The sequence below is a fragment of the Labeo rohita genome, unplaced genomic scaffold (genome assembly GCF_022985175.1).
Source record: "Labeo rohita strain BAU-BD-2019 unplaced genomic scaffold, IGBB_LRoh.1.0 scaffold_78, whole genome shotgun sequence".
Taxonomy (NCBI): domain Eukaryota; kingdom Metazoa; phylum Chordata; class Actinopteri; order Cypriniformes; family Cyprinidae; genus Labeo; species Labeo rohita.
In genome coordinates this window covers 539,238-561,154 of record NW_026129722.1, presented here as the reverse complement: position 1 = coordinate 561,154, position 21,917 = coordinate 539,238, and the positions used below count along the sequence as shown (strand labels likewise).

General features: G+C 35.0%; 1 protein-coding gene across 2 annotated transcripts in view; it reads right to left on the bottom strand.

The window, feature by feature from the left end:
- Positions 1-20,914, bottom strand: part of calcrl2 (calcitonin receptor-like 2) — a 31,917-nt gene extending 11,003 nt beyond the window's left edge. The window contains exons 1-8 of one of the 2 annotated variants that reach the window (XM_051104704.1): positions 20,830-20,914; positions 9,974-10,062; positions 8,138-8,309; positions 6,292-6,399; positions 4,561-4,673; positions 4,386-4,477; positions 4,080-4,203; positions 2,695-2,854 (exon numbers count right to left, since the gene is read on the bottom strand). In XM_051104704.1, the coding sequence (XP_050960661.1) occupies positions 2,695-2,854; positions 4,080-4,203; positions 4,386-4,477; positions 4,561-4,673; positions 6,292-6,399; positions 8,138-8,309; positions 9,974-10,027 (823 nt within the window). In that variant the 5' untranslated portion in view covers positions 10,028-10,062; positions 20,830-20,914. The remainder of the gene's footprint in view (positions 1-2,694; positions 2,855-4,079; positions 4,204-4,385; positions 4,478-4,560; positions 4,674-6,291; positions 6,400-8,137; positions 8,310-9,973; positions 10,063-20,829) is intronic. The other variant, XM_051104706.1, reaches the window with a different exon arrangement.
- Positions 20,915-21,917: the final 1,003 nt, after the last annotated feature.

The following is a 21,917-nucleotide window of genomic DNA, read 5'->3' as shown; positions in this document are numbered from 1 at the left end:
AAATAAAATGAAAAGATTTAACTTTCATTTTATTTTTCACTGTGACAACGCATTGTCCTTGTCAAACTGAAAAATAAAACGCAGTTGGTGATTTGACTTTTCATTTTCACTGCGATCTGGCAAGACTGCCAATATTAAAATGGAAAGCCAAATGTGAAAAAGAAAATGCAAATACATTTTTACAAAGCGTTTTACTAATGCTCACGAAACAACAGTGACACAATTCAAATTAAAATGTAAAGTTTACTTTTCGTTTTATTGTCTCTTTTATTTCACAGTTTTCATTTTCGTTTTCATTTTCAAAGTCAACCTGTATGCAAATTATATGTTAATCAGTGGGCGGGTCTTGTTGTGTAAGCGTGGCGTAGAGTGTCAGAGCGTGAGTGAAGTTCGGATCATTTTTCCGACTCGGACCTTTAAGTCTCGTTCAACAAAATGAACAAATCTTTTTTTCCGAGTCATTTCGTTCATTTTATCAAATTATAATAAAAATGTTACGTGTTACTTCCTGACTTATCTGACAAGACTTCGCATTTAGGTCGTTCGTTCATCACTTGACAGCCCTATAAGCTTAACCTATGCAGTCTGAGCCGGAAAAAGAATTGATTAGTTCATCTTGTCTTCGGGTTCGAGTCGTTCGTTCATCACGTGGCAGCCCCATAACAAACGACTCAGAAAAAAACCCGAAGACTCGAAACAGGTGAACTAATTCCAGTACAGAACCTAATAGGATGTTGCGCATGCGCGATTGAACGAATCACTCCCCGAGACGACTCGTTCTTCCCGAGTCACATTAAAGATTCCTTCAGAATGAACGAATCGTTCAAGAACGTCCCATCACTATTGAGTATGCCATTTCAGACGCAGCCTGAGTTAACTTTCTCTTACCTCACGTGATGCTGTTCCATCCTCCGTCTGATTGTTCTCTCGCTTACTCCGAATAAGTTCGCTATGCCTTGAGCACTAAAACCATTTAGAAGATGCATCTTTAGTGCCTCTATTGGGATGTCGTACATGGGATGGCCATTTTGCATCGTAATTTAGCCCCGCCCACTGATTAACATATAATTTACATACAAGTTGACTTTGAAAATGAAAACGAAAATGAAAACTGTGAAATAAAAGAGAAAATAAAACGAAAACTAAACTTTACATTTTAATTTGAATTGTGTCACTATTGTTTCGTGAGCATTAGTAAAACGCTTTGTAAAAATGTATTTGCATTTTCTTTTTCACATTTGGCTTTCCATTTTAATATTGGCAGTCTTGCCTCCAGATCGCAGTGAAAATGAAAAGTCAAATCACCAACTGCATTTTATTTTTCAGTTTGACAGAGACAATGCGTTGGGGCAAAAAAAAAAAAAAAAAAAAGAAAGTTAAATCTTTTCATTTTATTTTCAATTTTGGCACATATTTTGCATGTAGTTTTCTATAATGAAATTGTTAATCTGGTTTTCATTCTCATTTTCATCATTTAATTAATTTATTTAAATTTGGCAGAAAATGCCTTCCATACGCTGCCTCCCACCAATATCAATATCAATAATATAACGCGTTATTTGTTTTCCTTGCCTTTCTGAATACAAATATATATTAGTGTATTTGTAATATGGTAAATGCGTGGGGGGAGGGCTGAGCCCATTCAGAACTGCTGGAGCCCAGAGGGGAGCGTCGGCGGATATTAAAGAGAAAACCGATTTTCATTCAAACAAATCGATGTAAACTACACATTCGAGTTAATCGATAAAATCGATTTATGGCCCAGCCCTAATAGGCCTATCGAAAAATCTAAATTTTTGACAACGCTAATGAGGTGTAGCAAGCTATAGCCTAAGCCAACCATTTCTGATTTAACTATTACAGTAACAGATGTGACTGACTATATCATATCTAGATAAATATGTCTAGATATCTATATCATATCTAGCAAGCTAGTACAATTTACGATTTTCTGAATAATGCACGTTATTTACATTAATATGACGCACAATTTATTGATTACTGTTATTTTTATTTCACCGAAACTACACACATTTTAGACTGTGAAAACAAATATTAAGCTTCATCAACTATTCAGTTTCGCCGAACAGTTGTATTATTACCTCATCTACTCCTCAAAATAATGAATGAATGACGACAGTGCAGTGGCGGGATTTTTTTAACACTTGCCGTCTGACAACAGTCCCACCTGCCGGTAGAAACATGTACTGCTGAACAGCTGACTATTTAAATACCCGACACAAAAGCTGCGTTAAGTGGAATGCGCGTGATGTAAGCGGTAATCTATCACAACCAGACTGCTTTTCATTATGGACAGGCGAATTTTAAGTACTTGGATAACAAAATAAATGTTATACAACCTATTTTATTTTAAGTGCAACATATTCCAAAAGATCAGGGGCTTTTGACAATATCAGGGGCTTAAGCCCCCAAAGCCCCCCCCCCCTCGCAACGCCACTGGCCTCGACCAGAATGAGATGATTTTTGCAGAGCTGATTTTGGCAAGGTAAAAAGGGTGTTGTTTAACACAACCATTGAGAATTTTTAACCAAAGTATATTATAGACTTTTCATTAAGACCCTAAAGAATCATATCAACTTGTAGAAAATGGGCATCCGATGCCCCCTTTAAAGACTGAAGTGAATGGAGGTGAATGTGAGAGCGACTGGGATGTGGATGAGGATCAGTACGTACCCCAGCCGAGGACGTAATACCAGCCCAGCTGCTGCTCGCCCACGAACACGGCCACGATGATGAGCGTGTGCAGGTAGATCCCCTCACACAGCATCCAGAAATAATTAGAACAGGACGTGTAGTGCATGATACTGGCCAGCAGCTTACAGCCGATCTGAGACTGAACATCAACACAACAACAACATCAGACCTGAGACTCAACATATCAACATCAGCAAATCACTACACTTCAGACCAACACTTCACAGACTGTTTGATGCCAAAGTCGACTAAATAAACCAATATCCTTACATAAATATTTTCAATTCATGCATATATATATATTGAAACTTATTTTACTTCAGTTTTATTTTTATTTTTGTATAAAATAACTAAGACTGAAATGGCTAAAACTAAGTAAACTAAAACTAATAAATAAAAAATAATAAAAACCTGTATGGACATTTACAAAAAAAAACAAAAAAACAAAACAAAACACTAAACAATCCTAATCAGTTAAGTAAATAAAAAAAAAAAGGAATATTAAATCACATAATATTTATATTGCCATTGTACTAAATGAAATAGTCTAAATATTAAAATATTAAAATTATAACAAAATATTATATTTTTATATAATATTATACATACAGTATTTTTACAAACACAAATTACTATGGTGATTAATTATTAAATCAGATAATGCAATTTTTATACACTTCCTATTGTAAACTTTTTTAAATAAAATTATTAATTACATATTATCAATATTATTGTACAACATTTTATTATCTAGGATATTTACTTTAATGTTTATGAAATTTGTGATTAAAACTTAATAATGTATATAGTAATGTATATTAATTTAATTTCATTTATATACCATTATAGTTTTTGTTCATATTTAATATATAATTTTAATTTTTTTTATTTAATTTTAGTTAGAGTTTCATAGTTTTTCTGTAAATGTCCACAGTTAGTTTTTTTTTTTAATTTTTATTATTTATTTATTTATTATTTTTTGTTTACTTAGTTTTAGCTATTTCAATTTTAGTTATTTTAATACACAACATTTTTAATATTTCATTTGAGTTAACATTCATTTTATTTAAATAATGCATTTTTTAATGGTTTTAGTTTTTAATATATTCTAATATAATATATTTAGAATTTATAATATATCACATATATACAATTTACAATATACAAAACAATATATAATATATACAATATACAAAACAAATTACAAATTGCATTAATATTTTAAGCGCACACATTAAATTTTACAGCCCAAAACAGATTTGTAATGCTTTTCCTCAGTTTTTGTGGCCCATGCACAGTAAGTTTATTTTAAGTTTTAAAATTATATATATATATATATATATATATATATATACACAACTTACAGACTCTGTTGTGGTGTGGTGTTCTCCAAAAACGACGTAGAAGTAGCCAATGGTGGCAATTGAGTTGAGAATGAAGGAGGTGAACATGTTTTTATGAAGAGTGATTCTCTGACAGCTCAAACACCTGCACACACAGCAGCCATTCACTTACATTATATAAAACAGAAAGCATTTGGGAATTATGATTCATCATTTGTTTTGCAAATACATTTGAACACGTCTGCTGCTGTCTCAAGGGCCATTGATTCTGTTTTCATGAGCACAGACTGACAGAAACATCATCATGTGTTTATTTCTCTGACGTACTTGAAGTATGAGAAGATGCAGATGGAGATGAGCAGCGATATGATGGACAGGGCGTGTCCCACCATCACCAGATAGTACATCACATACATGAGCTGCAGGAGAAAGCAAACACACACACACACAGGTGTCAGGACAGGATTATGAATGATTGAATGTGTAAAAGTCAGGCTCTGACCTTGTGATCCTGTTTGGTGTAAGCAGAGCACTGCGTGTAATTGGACCACAGACGGTCGCTTTCCGGATGACGAAACCATTGACCGTCTGAGTTACACACTTTGGTCACTTTCTCTGATGGAGTAAAATGTGAAATATGAGCCGAGTTTGTGTGCATCACACATTTGATTTGGGAACATCGTTTCCCAAAAGGCATCCTCTATTTTTTTGGATTAAAATAAGTCTTATTAATCAAAAAGCATGTCTAATTCATTTTTTTACAAATTAATTTTTTTTTCCATTTCATTTGTTTTATTTTATCCCACATTATAATTCCGTTTTAATGGTCAAATTAAGTATTATTAATCAAAAAGCATGTTTAATTAATTGAAATCATGAAACAATTGAACAACAATTAGTTAAAAGTTTAATTTAATTTAATTAAATAAAAAAATGAAGAAATAAAATGTCATTTTTAGGTCCCTAAAAAAAAATCTGTTTTATTTTATTCCAAATTACATTTTCATTTTTTCAATTTATTATTTTCAAAAAAAAAATGCATATATATATATATATATATATATATATATATATATATATATAGTTATATTTAAATGGTTAAATTAAGTGTTAGTAATCAAAAACAACCATGTCTAATTAGTTGAAATCATGAATCTAATGTGATTTAACAACAATTTATTGAAACATTTTTTTTCCATTTTATTTATTTTTTTTATTTTATTCCCACATTATAATTCAGTTTTAATGGTCAACTTAATGAACAACTATTAGTTAAACGTTTTATTTTTAATGAAATAAAAAAATAAAAAATAAAATGTCATTTTTAGAGCCCTAGAAATCAGTTTTATTTTTTTTTTCCAAATTACATTTTCATTTTTCCATTTTATTATTATTATCATTTATTTTTTTCTGGACTGATTGACTGATTTTTTTTTTTCCCTCCACATCATAATTCTGATTTAATGGTCAAATTAAGAGTTACTAATCAAAAAAGCATGTCTTATTAATTGAAATCATTAAACGAATACAATTTAAAAACAACTGAATGAAAGGTTGACAAAAACGACATTTTTAGGGCTCTAGAAATCCATTTGGTTTTGTTTTTTACATTAAATACAATTTAATCAATTTTAATTTTTATTTATTAATTTACTGATTTAATTTATTAAAACAACTTGCATAAGAGGGGATTATTTTTTCCCAAAATATGTTTATTAAATTCAAATAATAAGAATTCAAATAATAAATAATAATAAAACTTTAACAACTGAATTTATTGACAATTTTACAATAATAGGGCCCTATTTTTTTATTATTATTATTATTTTCAGTTTGTTTTAATTTTTCTGGATTCATAACATAAAATATAAAAATAAAATTTAAAATTTAAAATGGAAACATGGAAAATTGTGTGGGGGTGTGGGGGATGTAAAAAGTGTTTTTTTTTTAATCCAAATTTTTCTATTCAGTACCCTACTTTCCAAGTTTAAATACTTAAATTAAATTAATAATAAAAAAAAAATATATATATATATATATATATACTTTTTTTTTTTTTTTTGTGAATAATTTAAAAAGTCCATTTCAACATGGTCTTAGACTTCTGGACCCCACTGCATGAATTGTTGGTAATAACATTTATATGATTTGCTATTGGTTGTGTCACACAGAGGTTCTTTTCTCTTTTGATGAGAATCTGCATCACTGTGATTGACAGACATCATCAGCTCACCATTTGGATCAAAGTCATGAAAGTAGGAGGGGCAGAGCTGGACAGCGGTGCCAGGGGCGGAGTCTCCCCAGCAGAGCCACCCGTCCCACGTGCGATTACAGTACGGACCTGCAGGGGGCGACAAACAGAGACATGAGCCTCACATTCACACACTTCAGACAAGATGAGAGCAAAGAAAACGATTTTCACTGAACTGGATTGATCTAAATGATGGCACTTGTACCTTCTGTAGAGCTGCTTTACAGCTAAAACTGATGAATTTTACAATATTAACACTGAAATTTTACTGTTTATTACTGTGAGTGAATCTGTATTGTATAAAGTGCTACAGAAATAAATGTTATTTGACTTGAATTTTTAGCCACCAAATTAAAATGATGTAATCTGTTTTCAGTTATGGCCAGTGTTATTTTAAAATTAATATATATATTATTACAGCATTTATCTATAGATTAGGGCTGTCAAACGATTAAAAGTCTGTGTTTACATAAAATATGTGTGTGTACTGTGTATAAGAATTATGTATATATAAATACACACATGCATGTATGCAATTAAAAAATATTTATATGTATACATATATTTACATATAATTTATATGTATATATATATATATATATATATATATATATATATATATACAGTGCCCTCCACTAATATTGGCACCCTTGGTAAATATGAGCAAAGGTGGCTGTAAGAATAAATCTGCATTGTTTATCCTTTTAATCTTTCATTCAAAAAATTCACAATATTCTAACCTATCATTTAAGTAAAACCATGGATATATATATATATATATATTTTTTTTTTTCTTAAATACATACATGCATCTGTGTGTTTATATATACACTACAAATATGTTATATGTATTTTGCATGCAAATAATGGCAATTAATCATTTGATAGTCCAAATCTATAGTAAAAATTAGCTTTAATTTTCATATTTTCAGTTGTAATTAATTTTAGTAATTTTTTATGTGCTTTTTTTGCAACATTTCTATTCAGCTTATTTTTATTATTTTTTTTATTTTTTTTAGTAATTTTAGTACTTTAACTTAAAATTATTTGTTTTCTGTTTATTAGCAAGTCAATATTTCTAATTTTTAGGTTTTTATTAAGCTATATTTATTTTATTTTCAAATAATGAAAATGATTCTTAATATTTTAATAGTTTTAACTAAATGGAATAAGACACATAAATAATACAGATCAAAATAAAAAACATAATATTATTTAAAATATGAATTTATACTGTTATTTTTGTGTAACAATAATAATGATACATATAAATAATATATATTTAATACAATTAATGTAATGCAATTTTGCTTTTTTAATTAACGTATCCTGTTTCTAGACGTTTTGCTGTAACTACAATAACACCCAAATAAAAGCTATTTTATAACCACTAAAAAGAAACAAAGAAACACTTGAGACTGAAGCGTGTTTCCTTATAACTCTCCGGTGTACAATCATAGGAAACAAACTCGTGACGCTACAAATCATTTCCTGTCTTTCAGAGGAGAGAACAGTCCTCGTTTTCCCTCGTGCTGCAGTGGATTCTGGGATTGTTATCTCAACGCGATTGGATTAGAGTTACATAATTACACACTAATTATTAACGTTCACTCGTTAAAGCGTTATCAGCTTCCTCAGAGTCTCTCTACGATGGTGATGTGAATCCATTATGATCCCCCACGCAAGAAAACAGGAAATAATTACATTACGGTTAGATTTGAGTGATGAAACCTAAACTTGTTTTATTTGAACAAGTCTCCAAGGCAACATTGTTCATTTTTATTTAGTTTAACTGCAACATAGATATTTTTAAAAACAAAAGTCTCACCCGGGTCGCTGCGTGGTGGCTCGTAAATGATCTTCAAGTAACACTCAAACTGGGCCGAGAGGATCTGCTCTCGCGTCGTGCTCGGAGGATCAAGAGAGGATGCTGGGATATCGCTCACCTGCTCCGCTGACGTCATCACCATCATGAGCTCTTCCTCACCGCCACACAGCTTCTACAGAAAACACACGTCACAATCAGTTAACACTGCTTAACGCCAACTAACTATGAAGTAACCGGCAATTTTAGTACTTTGTACTTTGTAGTTAGTAACTTTGTTGTGTGCTTTCGTCATTTTTATTAAGTTGGCTTGAGAAAGACAATTTACTGAAATGCTATTTAAACTTATTCTTCTTCTGAGACTAAATTATCAACTCTAACTCCTCCTAGAGTAACTGGCTAATCATGCTAATAACATGCTAATCATGTTAGAAACAGACTAGTAACATGCTAGTAACTGGTTAATCATGCTAATATCATGCTAACAACATGCTAATTATGCTAAAAACATGCTAGCAACTGGCTAACCATGCTAGAATCATGCTGAAACATGCTAACAACTTGCTAATCATGCTAGTAACATGCTAGTAATTGGCTAATCATTCTGATAACATGCTAACAACATGTTAATCATGTTAGAAACAGACTAGCAACATGTTGGTAACTTGCTAATCATGCTAGTAACATGTTAGTAACTGGTTAATCATGCTAATATGATGCTAACAACATGCTAATTATACTAAAAACATGCTAGCAACTGGCTAACTATGCTAGAATCATGCTGGAAACATGCTAACAACATCAATCATGCTAGTAACATGCAAGTAACTGGCTAATCATGCTAATAACATACTAACAACATGCTAATCATGTTAGAAACAGACTAGCAACATGCTGGTAACTTGCTAATCATGTTAGTAACATGCTAGTAACTGGCTAATCATCCTAATAACATGCTAACAACATGCTAATCATGTTAGAAGCAGACTAGCAACATGCTAGTAACTTGCTAATCATGTTAGTAACATGCTAGTAATTGGTTAATCATGCTAATGTCATGGTAACAACATGCTAATTATGTTAAAAACATGTTAGCAACTGCCTAACTATGCTAGAATCACACTGGAAACATGCTAACAACTTGCTAATCATGCTAGTAACATGCTAATAATTGGCTAATCATGCTAATAACATGCTAACAACATGCTAATTATGTTGGAAACAGACTAGCAACATGCTGGTAACTTGCTAATCATGCTAATAACATGTTAGTAACTGGTTAATCATGCTAATATCATGCTAACAACATGCTGATCATGTTAGAAACATCCTAGCAACATGCTAGCAAATTGCTAATCATGTTAGAAACATGCTAGCAACTTGCTTATCATGCTAGTAACATGCTAGCAATTTCCTAACCATGCTAGAAACATGCTAGAAACTTGCTAATCATGCTAGAAACCATAGAAACCAACAACTTTTTATAAATAATAAACTATAATTTTATTTTATTCCATAACACACATTCACACAACTCTGTATAGCTATCTCTGTGAGGACATACATTTGACACAATGCAATCTCTGCCTTCTTCCCCTAAACCTACCCATCAGAACTAAGTGCTTCACCCAAACCCTCACCCTAAACGTTACCTTTACCCAATTATAACCTGATCCTTAATATCAAGTCCTGACCCACAAACAGGCCTTTAAAGGGGTCTCAGAAAGTGAGGACTGGCCAAAATGTCCTCACTTTACAAAACTGTCCTCAGTCTGAAGGTCTAAAACTCAAACTGGCCCTTACAAAGACAGCTGTACAAGTACACACACACACACACACCTGTGTGTCCAGCAGTGTTATGAGCAGCAGCAGGACTGACGGGTTTCTTGTCATGATGATCTGCTGGCGGCGCTAGAGAGCATCTGTGTCTGCAGACAAACACAAATATCTGCATCTTAATACTGCTTCAGCGGAATGAGTGCTAACAAACAGAAAATATTATAATAAATCATGCTTGTGTTTTGTCTAGTGTAGAAAACAATGTGCTGTCCAGCTCCAGAGCAGCCGACACTCTGACATCTGTAGAATCCAGTGTATCTGTATCTGTCTACAGTGCTGTTACTGATTACACATTACACATTACATGACAAAAATACAGAGTAACATAATCCATTACACATTTTAGGTAATATAGATTACTTTTGACCTCACTCATTTATCACATTACATTAAACAATCCTGTACCTTATTGATCTAAAAATACAGAGAAAGAAAATATATTCCATTCGTTGTTTGCATGAAATGCATTAAAATTACACTATGTGAAGGTTTCTCAAACTGGGGTTCATGAACAAGAATCAGTCAAAACCTATATAAAAAAGTTTGCCATGACAAACTTTAAGTTGGCTTGAGAAAGCTGGACCAGAAAGTTTGAAAAGTTAAAAAAAAAAACAGTTAACAGGTTGAAATAGGTTGAAGTTTAAAACAGTTTTAAAAGGTTAAAGTTTGAATGTTTTAAAGGCAATACAGTCTCAGATAGATAGCTAGTCTCAGATAGTTACTAGCATGTTTTTAACATGATCAGCAAGTTGCTAGCATAGTTAGCACATTGCTAACATGGTTCTAGCATGTTTCTACCATGATTACCAAGTTTTTAGCATGACGCTAACATGATTAGCAAGTTGCATGTTTTTAGCCTGATTAGCAAGATGTTAACATGTTGCTAGCATGTTTCTAACATGCTAAGCAGGTTGCTAGCACATTTCTAGCATGATTAGCAAGTTGCTATCATGTTTCTAGCATGATTAGTAAGTTGTTAGCATGTTTCTAACATGATTAGCAGGTTGCTAGCACATTTCTAGCATGATTAGCAAGTTGCTAATCATGTTTCTAGCATGATTCTAGTATGATTAGAATGTTGCTAGCATGTTTCTAGCATGATAAGCAGGTGCTATCATGTTTCTAACATGATTCTAATATGATTAACATGTTGCTAGCATGTTTCTAGCATGATTAGCAAGTTACTAGTATGATTCTAGCATGATAAACAAGTTGCTAGCATGATTAGCAAGTTACTAGCATGTTTCAAGCAAGATTAGTAGGTGCTATCATGTCTCTAGCATGATTCTAGTATGATTAGAATGTTGCTAGCATGTTTCTAACATGATTCTAATATGATTAACATTTTGCTAACATGTTTCTAGCATGATTAGCAAGTTACTAGCATGTTTCAAGCATGATTAGTAGGTGCTATCATGTTTCTAGCATGATTCTAGTATGATTAGAATGTTGCTAGCATGTTTCTAGCATGATAAGCAGGTGCTAGCATGTTTCTAACATGATTCTAATATGATTAACATGTTGCTAGCATGTTTCTAGCATGATTAGCAAGTTACTAGTATGATTAGTAAGTTGTTACCATGTTTCTAACATGATTAGCAAGTTGCTAGCACATTTCTAGCATGATTTAGCAGGTGCTATCATGTTTCTAGCATGATTCTAGTATGATTAGAATGTTGCTAGCCTGTTTCTAGCATGATTAGCAACTTACTAGTATGATTCTAGCATGATTAACAAGTTGCTAACATATTGCTGCATGTTTCTAGCATGATTTTTTTGAAGAGTTTTTAGCATGATGCTAACATGATTAGCAAGTTGCCAACATGTTTTTAGCCTGATTAGCAAGATGTTAACATGTTGCTAGCATGTTTCTAACATGATTAGCAGGTTGCTAGCACATTTCTAGCATGATTAGCAAGTTGCTAACATGCTTCTAGCATGATTAGTAAGTAGTTAGCATGTTTCTAGTATGATTAGCAGGTGCTAGCATGTTTCTAACACGATTCTAATATGATTAACATGTTGCTAACATGCTTCTAGCATGATTAGCAAGTTACTAGTATGATTCTAGCATGATTAACCACTTGCTAGCATTATTAGCAAGTTACTATCATGTTGCTAGCATATAGCAACCCGAGTCAGATCAGTCTGAAGATCTGGGTTGCTTCCTCAAGCCAACCTAATAAAACACTTGCAATATATATAAAAACACATGCAAATGTGTTATTAAATTATTCAAATTATGTCAAAATCTCAGGGAGACTTTAAGTAAATATATTAGATCAAAGACGTTCAGATGGCAAAAAAAACAGGTTGTGAATGTCTGCATTACATGTAAATAAGAAACAACATAAATTTCTGAGTTTCAAAGACAAAAGCTTTCAGAAGACATGGATAAATAAAACTAGTTCATCAGTAATTCATGCAATTTTGAATCCTTTTTAAACCTGAAATGATTTTTGTAAATCCAGTGTTCAAATGCTGTGTTGCCACTAGTGTTGTCACGATTCCACAATTTTGATTTCGATACCTGACTAAAATATCATGATACTACTATTGAACCGATACTATAAAAAAAACAAAATAGGAAAAGTAATTGAATAATTTCATGAAATCATGAAACTTGCAGAATTCAACAGCAATTTATTAAAAGTGTATTTATAATTTTCTGGTAAATAAATTCTGGTAAAAATCCTGTAAACATTTTTTTAATAATATTTTTTATTAGTAGTACTACTATCTTTACATTGAGTAATATTGTCACGAATCTGGTCGGTGACTTGCGGTCCGCTCACCACCAGATGTCGCTCTCACCCTGTCACATCACTCAGACTGTTGCACCACACCCCGGACTACATTCCCCATCATTCAGCGCGCTGATTGGGTCAACACCTGTGACCAATCAGCGGCACTATAAAAGCCCCGGTCTTTCCCCTTGCAATTCACGGAGTAGTGTGATTAGTATTGTTGTTGTGTTTATCGCTGTGATTATCATTGTAGTTCCTAGTTTCCCTGTTCCCAAGTTCCTAGTTCCCTGTGTTTAGTTCCCTCGCCTGGCCTTCTCGTCTCGTCTGTCTCGCCGCCTGCCTACTTGGACTCTAGCTCGTTTATTGGATTATTCCTCTCGCTTAGCCCCTTTATGGATTATGTTCGCCGCTGATTGACCCACGCCTGCTTCTCGGACTCTCTCTACTTCTTGCCTGAGCTATACCTGTTTGCTACTGTTCTGACCCTGCCTGTTGTCGACTATGTCTCTGTCTCGTCCTCTTAATAAAAGCTCGCAAATGGATCCGCTCGCCTCTCACTCACCGTTACAAATATATTAACATATTTCTGACTGTCAAGTTAAACCAAACTTTTATTTTGAGGGTTGCTATGAAGACCTTTAGGGTTTTCATTGTATAGCGATAGTTTTTCGCAAAAGAAACGGTAAAATGCTCATGAAGAGCAGTTCTACAGATGTTCATGTGTTCATATATTGAGGCGGCAGAGGTTGAATACACCACGAGTGTCACGCATATGTGTGTATGTGTGTACCATTCACTAACACAGACACACAGAAATACGGCTTTTATTAAAATACATTCTTAAAGTATCGGTACTAGTAAAATGTGGAATCGTACCATTTTTAAAAGCAGGGTATCGTGACACTTTTTAAGTACCTGTATATCGTGCAACACTAGTTGCCACCTGACTAATGACTGGTCATTGTGTGAATGTCCACAACACTGAAGACTTTCTAAATGTATGTAAGTGGTATGCTATTTTAGTGAGGAAAATGTAAAAGATGAAAACAAGGAACTAGGAAGAATCAGTGGACTTCATTGGTGCCCTGATTTTTAACTTTCAAAATATTTTAAATGCAGCTTTAAAGGCTCTAAACTATCCCAGCCGAGGAAGAAGGGTCTTATCTAGCGAAACGATCGCTAATTTTTTTTGGAAAATAAAAATGTGTATACTTTTTAAGCACAAAAGCTCGTGTAGCACAGGCTCTGGGATGCGCATTCATGTACTATTGAATCATGTTGAAAGGTCACACCGAACTACAGACCCAGAGTTTACAAAGCAAACGCGCAAAGACTAAGAAAGTGCAAGTAAGTCAAACGCTGTTTACAAACAAAAAGGTACAACGATGTCAGACGATTCTGAAGTTGTAGGAGTTTTTCGACATACTCTACTTTTTGAGCCGGAGTACACAGACGATGAACTTAGACATGATTCGTAGTAGTGATCGGAAGTTCGGATCAGTTTACCGACTCTGACCTTTGAGTCTCATTCAGCAAAATGAACGAATCTTTTTTTCGAGTCATTTTGTTTATTTCGTTCATTTTAGCAAAATATAATTAAAATGTTATGTATTACTTCCCTAACACATCTACTGCTTACACAAACGTTGATCACACTACAAACAAGACAAAACTATAATGCTATTAGAAACAGAAAAGATTCATTCATTGTTTACCTGGGTCTTTAGTCTATGATTAGCTCACCTCACCTCAAGTTTTCCAGTTTGAGTCGTTCGTTTATCACGTGACAGCCCCATCAGATGAACGAACCACTCGAAAAAACCTGAAAACTTGAAACAGGTGAACTAATTCCAGTACAGAACCTAATAGGATGTTGCGCATGCACGACTAAACAAATCAGGCGACTCCCCTGGGTGACTCGTTCTTCCAGAGTCACATTAAAGATTCATTCAAAATGAAAGAATTGTTCAAGAACGACCCATGACTAATTCGTAGCGTCGTGAACGTGCATCCCAGAGCCTGTGCTACACCAGCTTTGGTGCTTAAAAAGTATACATATTTTTATTTTCTGAAAAATAAATGACTGATTGTTTCGCTAGATAAGACCTTTCTTCCTCAGCTGGGATCGTTTACAACCGCATTTGGGATCATTTGAAGCTGCATTTAAACTGTATTTTGGAAGTTCAAAATCAGGGCACCATATCAGTCCATTATATGAAGAAAAATGCTGAAATGTTTTCCTCGAAAAACATAATTTCTTTATGACAGAAGACAGAAAGACATGAACATCTTGGATGACAAAGGGGTGAGTACATTATCTGTACATTTTTGTTCTGGAAGTGGACTTCAGAGTGGAGTTTTGAATATTTACAGTAGGAAATTTACAAAATATCTAACGGAACATGATCTTTACTTAATATCCTAATGATTTTTGGCATAAAAGAAAAATGGATCATTTTGCCCCATACAATGTATCGTTGGCTATTGCTACAAATATACCCGTGCTACTTAAGTTTTGTGGTCCAGGATAATCATGTAATCCAAAAAAAGTATTTTAAAATATATTTTTTATAATCTGATGACATAATCCAGAATACATGTAGTCAGTTACTACCCAGCTCTGTATATGAGCACGGGATGTTCATGAGAACATGCTTGTTTATTTAACAAGAGGATGTCGCTCTCAGTCTATAAACACAGTGGTCAAAGCCCTATGGCCGCAGATTCACACCACACACCATTAAACACTCTTCAGCTTCCACCAAAACACTAGCACTGCTCTGAGCGATTCATAACATGATGATCATAAAAACAGACGCTTACAGTGAATCTGTGGCAGAAGATGCTCCTTAAGAGATCTCAGGAGCTAATGAAGACATTCAAGAACAAATCTTCTTAAAACAACCTCATTCGTGGCTTTAAGTGAAAAGCTTCATGCATATTAATAGATCTATTATTAATTACACTAAATACATGTAGCATTAAATTTATAATACATAGCTAATTACAAAAATGATTATTATAAATCATATTATAATTAGCGTTCTTATATTAATCACAAATAAAAATATTATAAATAAAACATTATTTACACCCATGAGTCGCTCATAACAATAGTAACGTCACTCTTTGTTTAGTTCGATTGTGTATGTGATGAAAGAAAGGAAACACGTAAAGTGGATTTTATCAGATGCTTTTCTGTAAAATTTATGAGACAAAATACTGGACTAATCACAGGATAGAACAGGTTAGTGCATGTGCGTGTGTTATTTGGGCTGTGTGAAGCATTTGAGTTACTCACTAAAGCGTCTCGAGGGGCAGAAACGAGTGTTTGTGAACATTACACAGTCAGTCTTTCCCATGAGTTTAAGGTCAAAGGTCACGATCATGAGAAACTACACAAACGTCCCAAGATCTTTAATTACTGCGCTAAACCACCAGAGGATGCGTGTTAATTTTAGCATCACAGACATGACGTGAATCATACCGTGGAATGTAAAAATTGCTTATAAATGGAGCAATATGACAAAATATATAATATTTGCTTAATATTTGTTTAATATTTATATAAATAATATATGTTAAAATCTAAATTGAAACATAAATAAATTAAAAAAATATTTTTAATGTTTAAATATTAAATATATTTAAATAGTACTATTTGAATATTAAATAAATTTAAATATATTTAAATAAATATTCATCATTTAAAATATCAAAAGTTTATTCCACATCTGTGTCTTTTTATGGCTTGACCACGTCTGACTGTAGATCTTAAGAAGCTTTTGGTTCCTCATGGAGAAAGTTATTTCTGTTCTGAGGAGCAACAGGAAGCAGAAAGAGAAGAGAGGCCTGACTTCCTGTGCTGTCTGTGAGTTTCCGTCCTGCTCCGTAACATGAGGATAAAAATAAGCCATTGTTGCACCTGCACAAAAGAGACGAAACCGACAAAACATCTCCAAACACCTCAGTGTCCGACTCCAGTGTCCGATCGAGCGCCGATCGCTCAGAATCAAACGCTCACAGAAACCAGGGGAGATTCCAGAAAACAGGAACGTGATGTTGATGTTATGAAGCCGAACCGCTGCCAAAACCTGATCAAACGCAATCCTGGGCAACTCTGGCAGATCATTTTACATATATGCTCATTATTCAAATACCTGATAGATGACAAAGCTGAAGAGAAACAGCTGATTACGTGTACATCATCTACAATCATACATGCGTGTGTGTTCGTGTGTGTGTGTGTGTGTGTGTGTGTGTGTGTGTGAGACGTCCTTTCATAGTCAAAGATTATACGCTTTCTTATTTTCCCATTGCTGGGTCCAAAAATAACAGTGTATGACTGGACGAAAGCCAGAAAACTACAACCAGACCACTGAGAGAAAGAGACCAAACACACACACTCACAGTCCTTCATTACCTGACACATAAAATATTTGAAATATTTCTACATGCAACAAGCTAGAACTGTACAATGTCAGTAGAAAATGTGGTGTTTTCCGGTGCAAACTCACTGTCACTGCTGGTGGTTGGTAGGGCATTGTCAGGGCGCTCTGGGTGATTGGTAGGGTGTTGTTGAGGTGTTCTGAGTAGTAGGGTGTTGTCAGGGTGTTCAAGTTGGTTGCTGGGGTGCTGTCAGGCTGTTCTGGGTTGTTGGTAGGGCATTGTAAGGGTGTTCTGCATTGTCAGAGTGTTCTGGGTCTTTGCTGGGGCGTTGTCAAGGTGTTCTGCATTGTTAGGGTGTTTTGAATTGTTGCTGGGATGTTGTTAGGGTGTTCTGGGTTGTCAGGGTGTTTTGGGTGGGTGCTGGAGCATTGTCAAGGTGTTCTGGGTTGTTGGTGGGCCGTTGTCAGGATGTACTGCAATTTCAGGGTGTGTTGGGTAGTTGCTGGGATGTTGTCAAGTTGATCTGGGTGGTTGGTTGGGTGTTGTTGTGGTGTTCCAAGTGGTAGGGTGTTGTCAGAGTGTTCTGGGTTGTTGCTGTGGTGTTGTCAGGCTGCTCTGGGTTGTTGTAAGGGTGCTCTGTGTTGTCAGGGTGTTTTGAGGTGTTGGTGGGGTGTTGTCGGTGGGACGTTGTCAGCGTGTTTTGCGTTGTCAGGGTGTTTTGGCTGGTTGCTGGGATGTTGTTAGGGTGTTAATGGGGTGGTAGTTGGGGTGTTCGGTATTGTCAGGGTGTTTTGGCTGGTTGCTGAGGCGTTGTTGGGGTGTTCTGAGTGGTAGGGTGTTGTCAGGGTGTTCTAGGTGGTTGCTGGGCTGTTGTCAGGCTGTTCTGGGTGGTTGCTGGGCTGGGTTGTCAGGGTGTTTTGGGTGGGTGCTGGAGCATTGTCAGGGTGTTCTGCATTGTCAGGGTGTTCTAGGTGGTTGCTGGGGTGTTGTTAGGCTGTGTCAGGGTGTTCTGGGTTGTCACAGTGTTTTGGGTGGTTGCTGGGGCATTATAAGGGTGTTCTGGATTGTTGGTGGGGCGTTGTCGGTGGGACGTTGTCAGGGTGTTTTGCGTTGTCAGGGTATTTTGGCTGGTTGCTGTGATGATGTTAGGGTGTTCATGGGGTGTTGTTGGGGTGTTCTGTATTGTCAGGGTGTTTTGGCTGGTTGCTGAGGCGTTGTTGGGGTGTTCTGAGTGGTAGGGTGTTGTCAGGGTGTTCTAGGTGGTTGCAGGAGTGTTGTCAGGCTGTTCTGGGTGGTTGCTGGGCTGTTGCAAGGGTGTTCTGGGTGGTTGGTAGGGTGATCTTATGGTGTTCTTGGTTGTCAGGGTGTTTGGGTGGTTGCTAGGGCATTATAAGGGTGTTCTGGTTTCTTGTTGGGGCGTTGTCAGTGTGTTCTGAGTGGTTGTTTGGGCGCTGTTGGAGTGTTCTGAGTGGTAGGGTGTTTTCAGGATGTTCTGGGTTGTTGCTAGGGTGTTGTAAAGGTGTTCTGCTCTGTTAGGATGTTTTGGGTGGTTGCTGAGGCATTATAAGGGTGTTCTGGGTTGTTGGTTGGGTGTTGTTGTGGTGTTCCAAGTGGGGGGTGTTGTCAGGGTGTTCTGGGTGGTTTGCAGGGCATTGTTGAGGTGTTCTGAGTAGTAGGGTGTTGTCAAGGTGTTCTAGGTGGTTGCTGGGGTGCTGTCAAGCTGTTCTCAGTTGTTGGTGGGGTGTTGTAAGGGTGTTCTGAATTGTCTGTGTTTTGGGTGGTTGCTAGGGCATTATAAGGGTGTTCTGGGTTGTTGGTGGGGCGTTGGCAGTTCTGAGTGTTTGGTAGAATGTTCTGGTCATTGGCAGGGCGTTGTTAGGGTGTTCTGGGTGGTTGGTAGTAATGGTGGGAATCTTCTGGAATCTCATGATTCTGTTCAAATCAATTCTTGATTTTGAATCAAATTTCTTTGATATTCACAAAGATGTAAAAAACTTTGAATTTAATTTAGTGTCAATAAAATAAAACTGAAACTATAAAGGTGCACGTCTTTTGCATCATTAAAATGTGATTGTTTATGTGAGCTTGTTTGAATTGGCGGCCATTTGTTTAACATTACAAAAACATAATATACACCACTGCTTTCTCAGTATTTACTGATTCAGCCTGAGATACAGGATATGCTATTATTTACTGTCTAGGGTCTCGACTGCAGTGGAAATCCCTCCTGATTCTCCAGGATGGCGTTTGGCTGTGGGACAGTGATCTGTTGAGCCAAATGAAAGACCTTGACCTGTTATGACTGTGAAATCTCCCTATATGGAGATCAGCAGCAAAGGAAACACATCTGGAATACTCAGAACACAGCATGAATCAGCATCTAAACCGGACTGAGGATCTGTTCCAAACCCTAATGAGCTCCCTACATGAGCAGATGCATACTTACTTCAATCAAACAACATGCTGATGCAATTCACGTGAACAAATGATTTCAACAGACGTCTTGCTTGGCATATTACTAAGCAATAAACACTGTTTACGACAGCCCATGATTAATTAAACTGAACAATTTTCCACCAATCATTGTTGTTTTCAATTATTTGACCAAATTGTATTCATAATCATATTTCAATCACACATAAATTAAGATGACAATTTTTAAAATACATATTTTTAGTATACACTAATTTTAAGTTATTATTAAAATTTATAAAATTAACATTTCTCTCTTTTTTTTTTTTACCTTGTGAAGAAATTTGGCCAAAAAAAAAGCAGGATAATTGAAAACATACCTATGATGCCTTAAAATGTGTCCTATGTAGGCTGCACACTAGGTTTTGGAACGGTACATTATATTCTTCTAACGACTAGAATTACACAAATAACACATTAGCAATCACACCGCATCGCAACATGTGTTGCATCTCTTTAGAAAATTCAAAAAACTAATTTGCTAGATTAAAGCCACAAAGTAAACTCACAAATTGAGTTCAGCTCTTTCGAGGTTGTGAAAGCGATGGTGTAAAACACACAGACCCTATTAATACACCAAACAGCTGCCTGGCAGGGCACCATGTCCTAACAGTGCAGGGTGGGCACCTGTGATGCCTCTTTAGTGCCCTTGAAAGTGCACATGGCTGAGAGGTTCACTACAGACCAGTCGACACAAACACACATGCATAGCCAAACTGACCACTAATTTATATAATATGAATAATATATAAATAAGCCATTTACAGTCATAACTGCATTATGTCACAATATTCACTGTATTTCTGATATTACTTCAGAGAAGTACTGTGACTTGTTCTATAGTACATTAACATTGAGTGATTACCATATTCATGTCCTACCATGGTACATGTCCAAAAAAACATGATTTTCTAGAAACGCCAACCAAATAAATCAATGCAGATTCATATAAAAAATTATTTATTTAACGAGGAGGCAATCTCTTTCTCTCTAAGCATACTATATTTATAGTCTGAGTACTATATGAATAGTAAGAATACCAATTACCAAATACATTCAAGACGTTATTAAATTATCTTTGCAATTTTTCGACAAGTTAAGCACTGCCACAGATCTCACCAACACGTTTCACAACTGATTTCAAACTTGGTACGTTTGTAAAACAACACAATGAAAGATCAAATCAAGCATATAGAAAGAAAACCACATGATGAATGAGAAATAATGAAATTAGTGAAGTTTTCCTACCGTTCCGGTGTGTGAGAGGCTCGTGGGTGTGTTTGGTCCTCATGAGCGTCTGACGATCTGCGGCTCTCCGAGGCGATTATAGGCGGCGCGTCTCCACCCCGACACACGGATATACAGGGGTAAATGAACCATCGGTTCTAATTATATTGCATTTGCTTAATTATCACTATCAGGTATTTCATTTATTACACTTCAATTGGTTGTTTGAAACAAATTATGTAAATATTTGAGATTCACTGCAGTAGCGCAAGATTTTTGCGCAACAGCGCCACCTGCTGTCAAAACACGGCCATTGGCTCAAAATCAGTAATAAACCTTCAAACTTCGCCAAATAATAATAAAAATCCCACTAATCCCCACAGGACTGTTTTTTTTTTCTTTTAAACAAACACTAAGAATACCACATGAAGCACTACAGAGGTCTGCAGTTATAAAGCAGTAGATGCAGTGTTGAATGAGTAGATACTTAAGAACGATAGATGGATTACAGCAGCAGTTTTAAAGATGTTTTCTTTGGATTGTTTGACTACTCAGAAGAAAATATACCAGAAGTCAGATGTCAGAAGGAGCTTTATTGTCAAGTACACACACAAGGAATTTGTTTTGGCAACAGGAGCTTGCAGCGCAGAAGTATATTTCACATACAACAAAAATCTGGCTCTGAATTTCTCTTTTTTTTATTCAGAGTTGATTTAGGCAAGCTTGGAAACTATCTAAAGCTCTGTTCATCCTAAAACAGTTAAAACTGCATCTTTATATTCATCCCATATATCCTCTTATGGTGTCATTTATTTTATTTATTTATTTCATTATTTATTTATTGTTAACTTGGCAACACTTTTTTTTTTTTAAATTAACAACAGTTTTACTACTAAAACAAAAACAACAACAACAAAAAAAAAAAACAACAACAACAAAAAACCCACCATAGTTGCTAAAGTTAAACTACACTTTTAATAACACCATGGTTAATTTTAATAAGTGAATTTGTATCGGTGTTTCTTTCCTTTTTTCTTTGTTTTGTTTTTATAACTGTACTACCTTAATGGTTTGATCTGTTGTCCTCTTTAATTTAAAAACAAATCAGA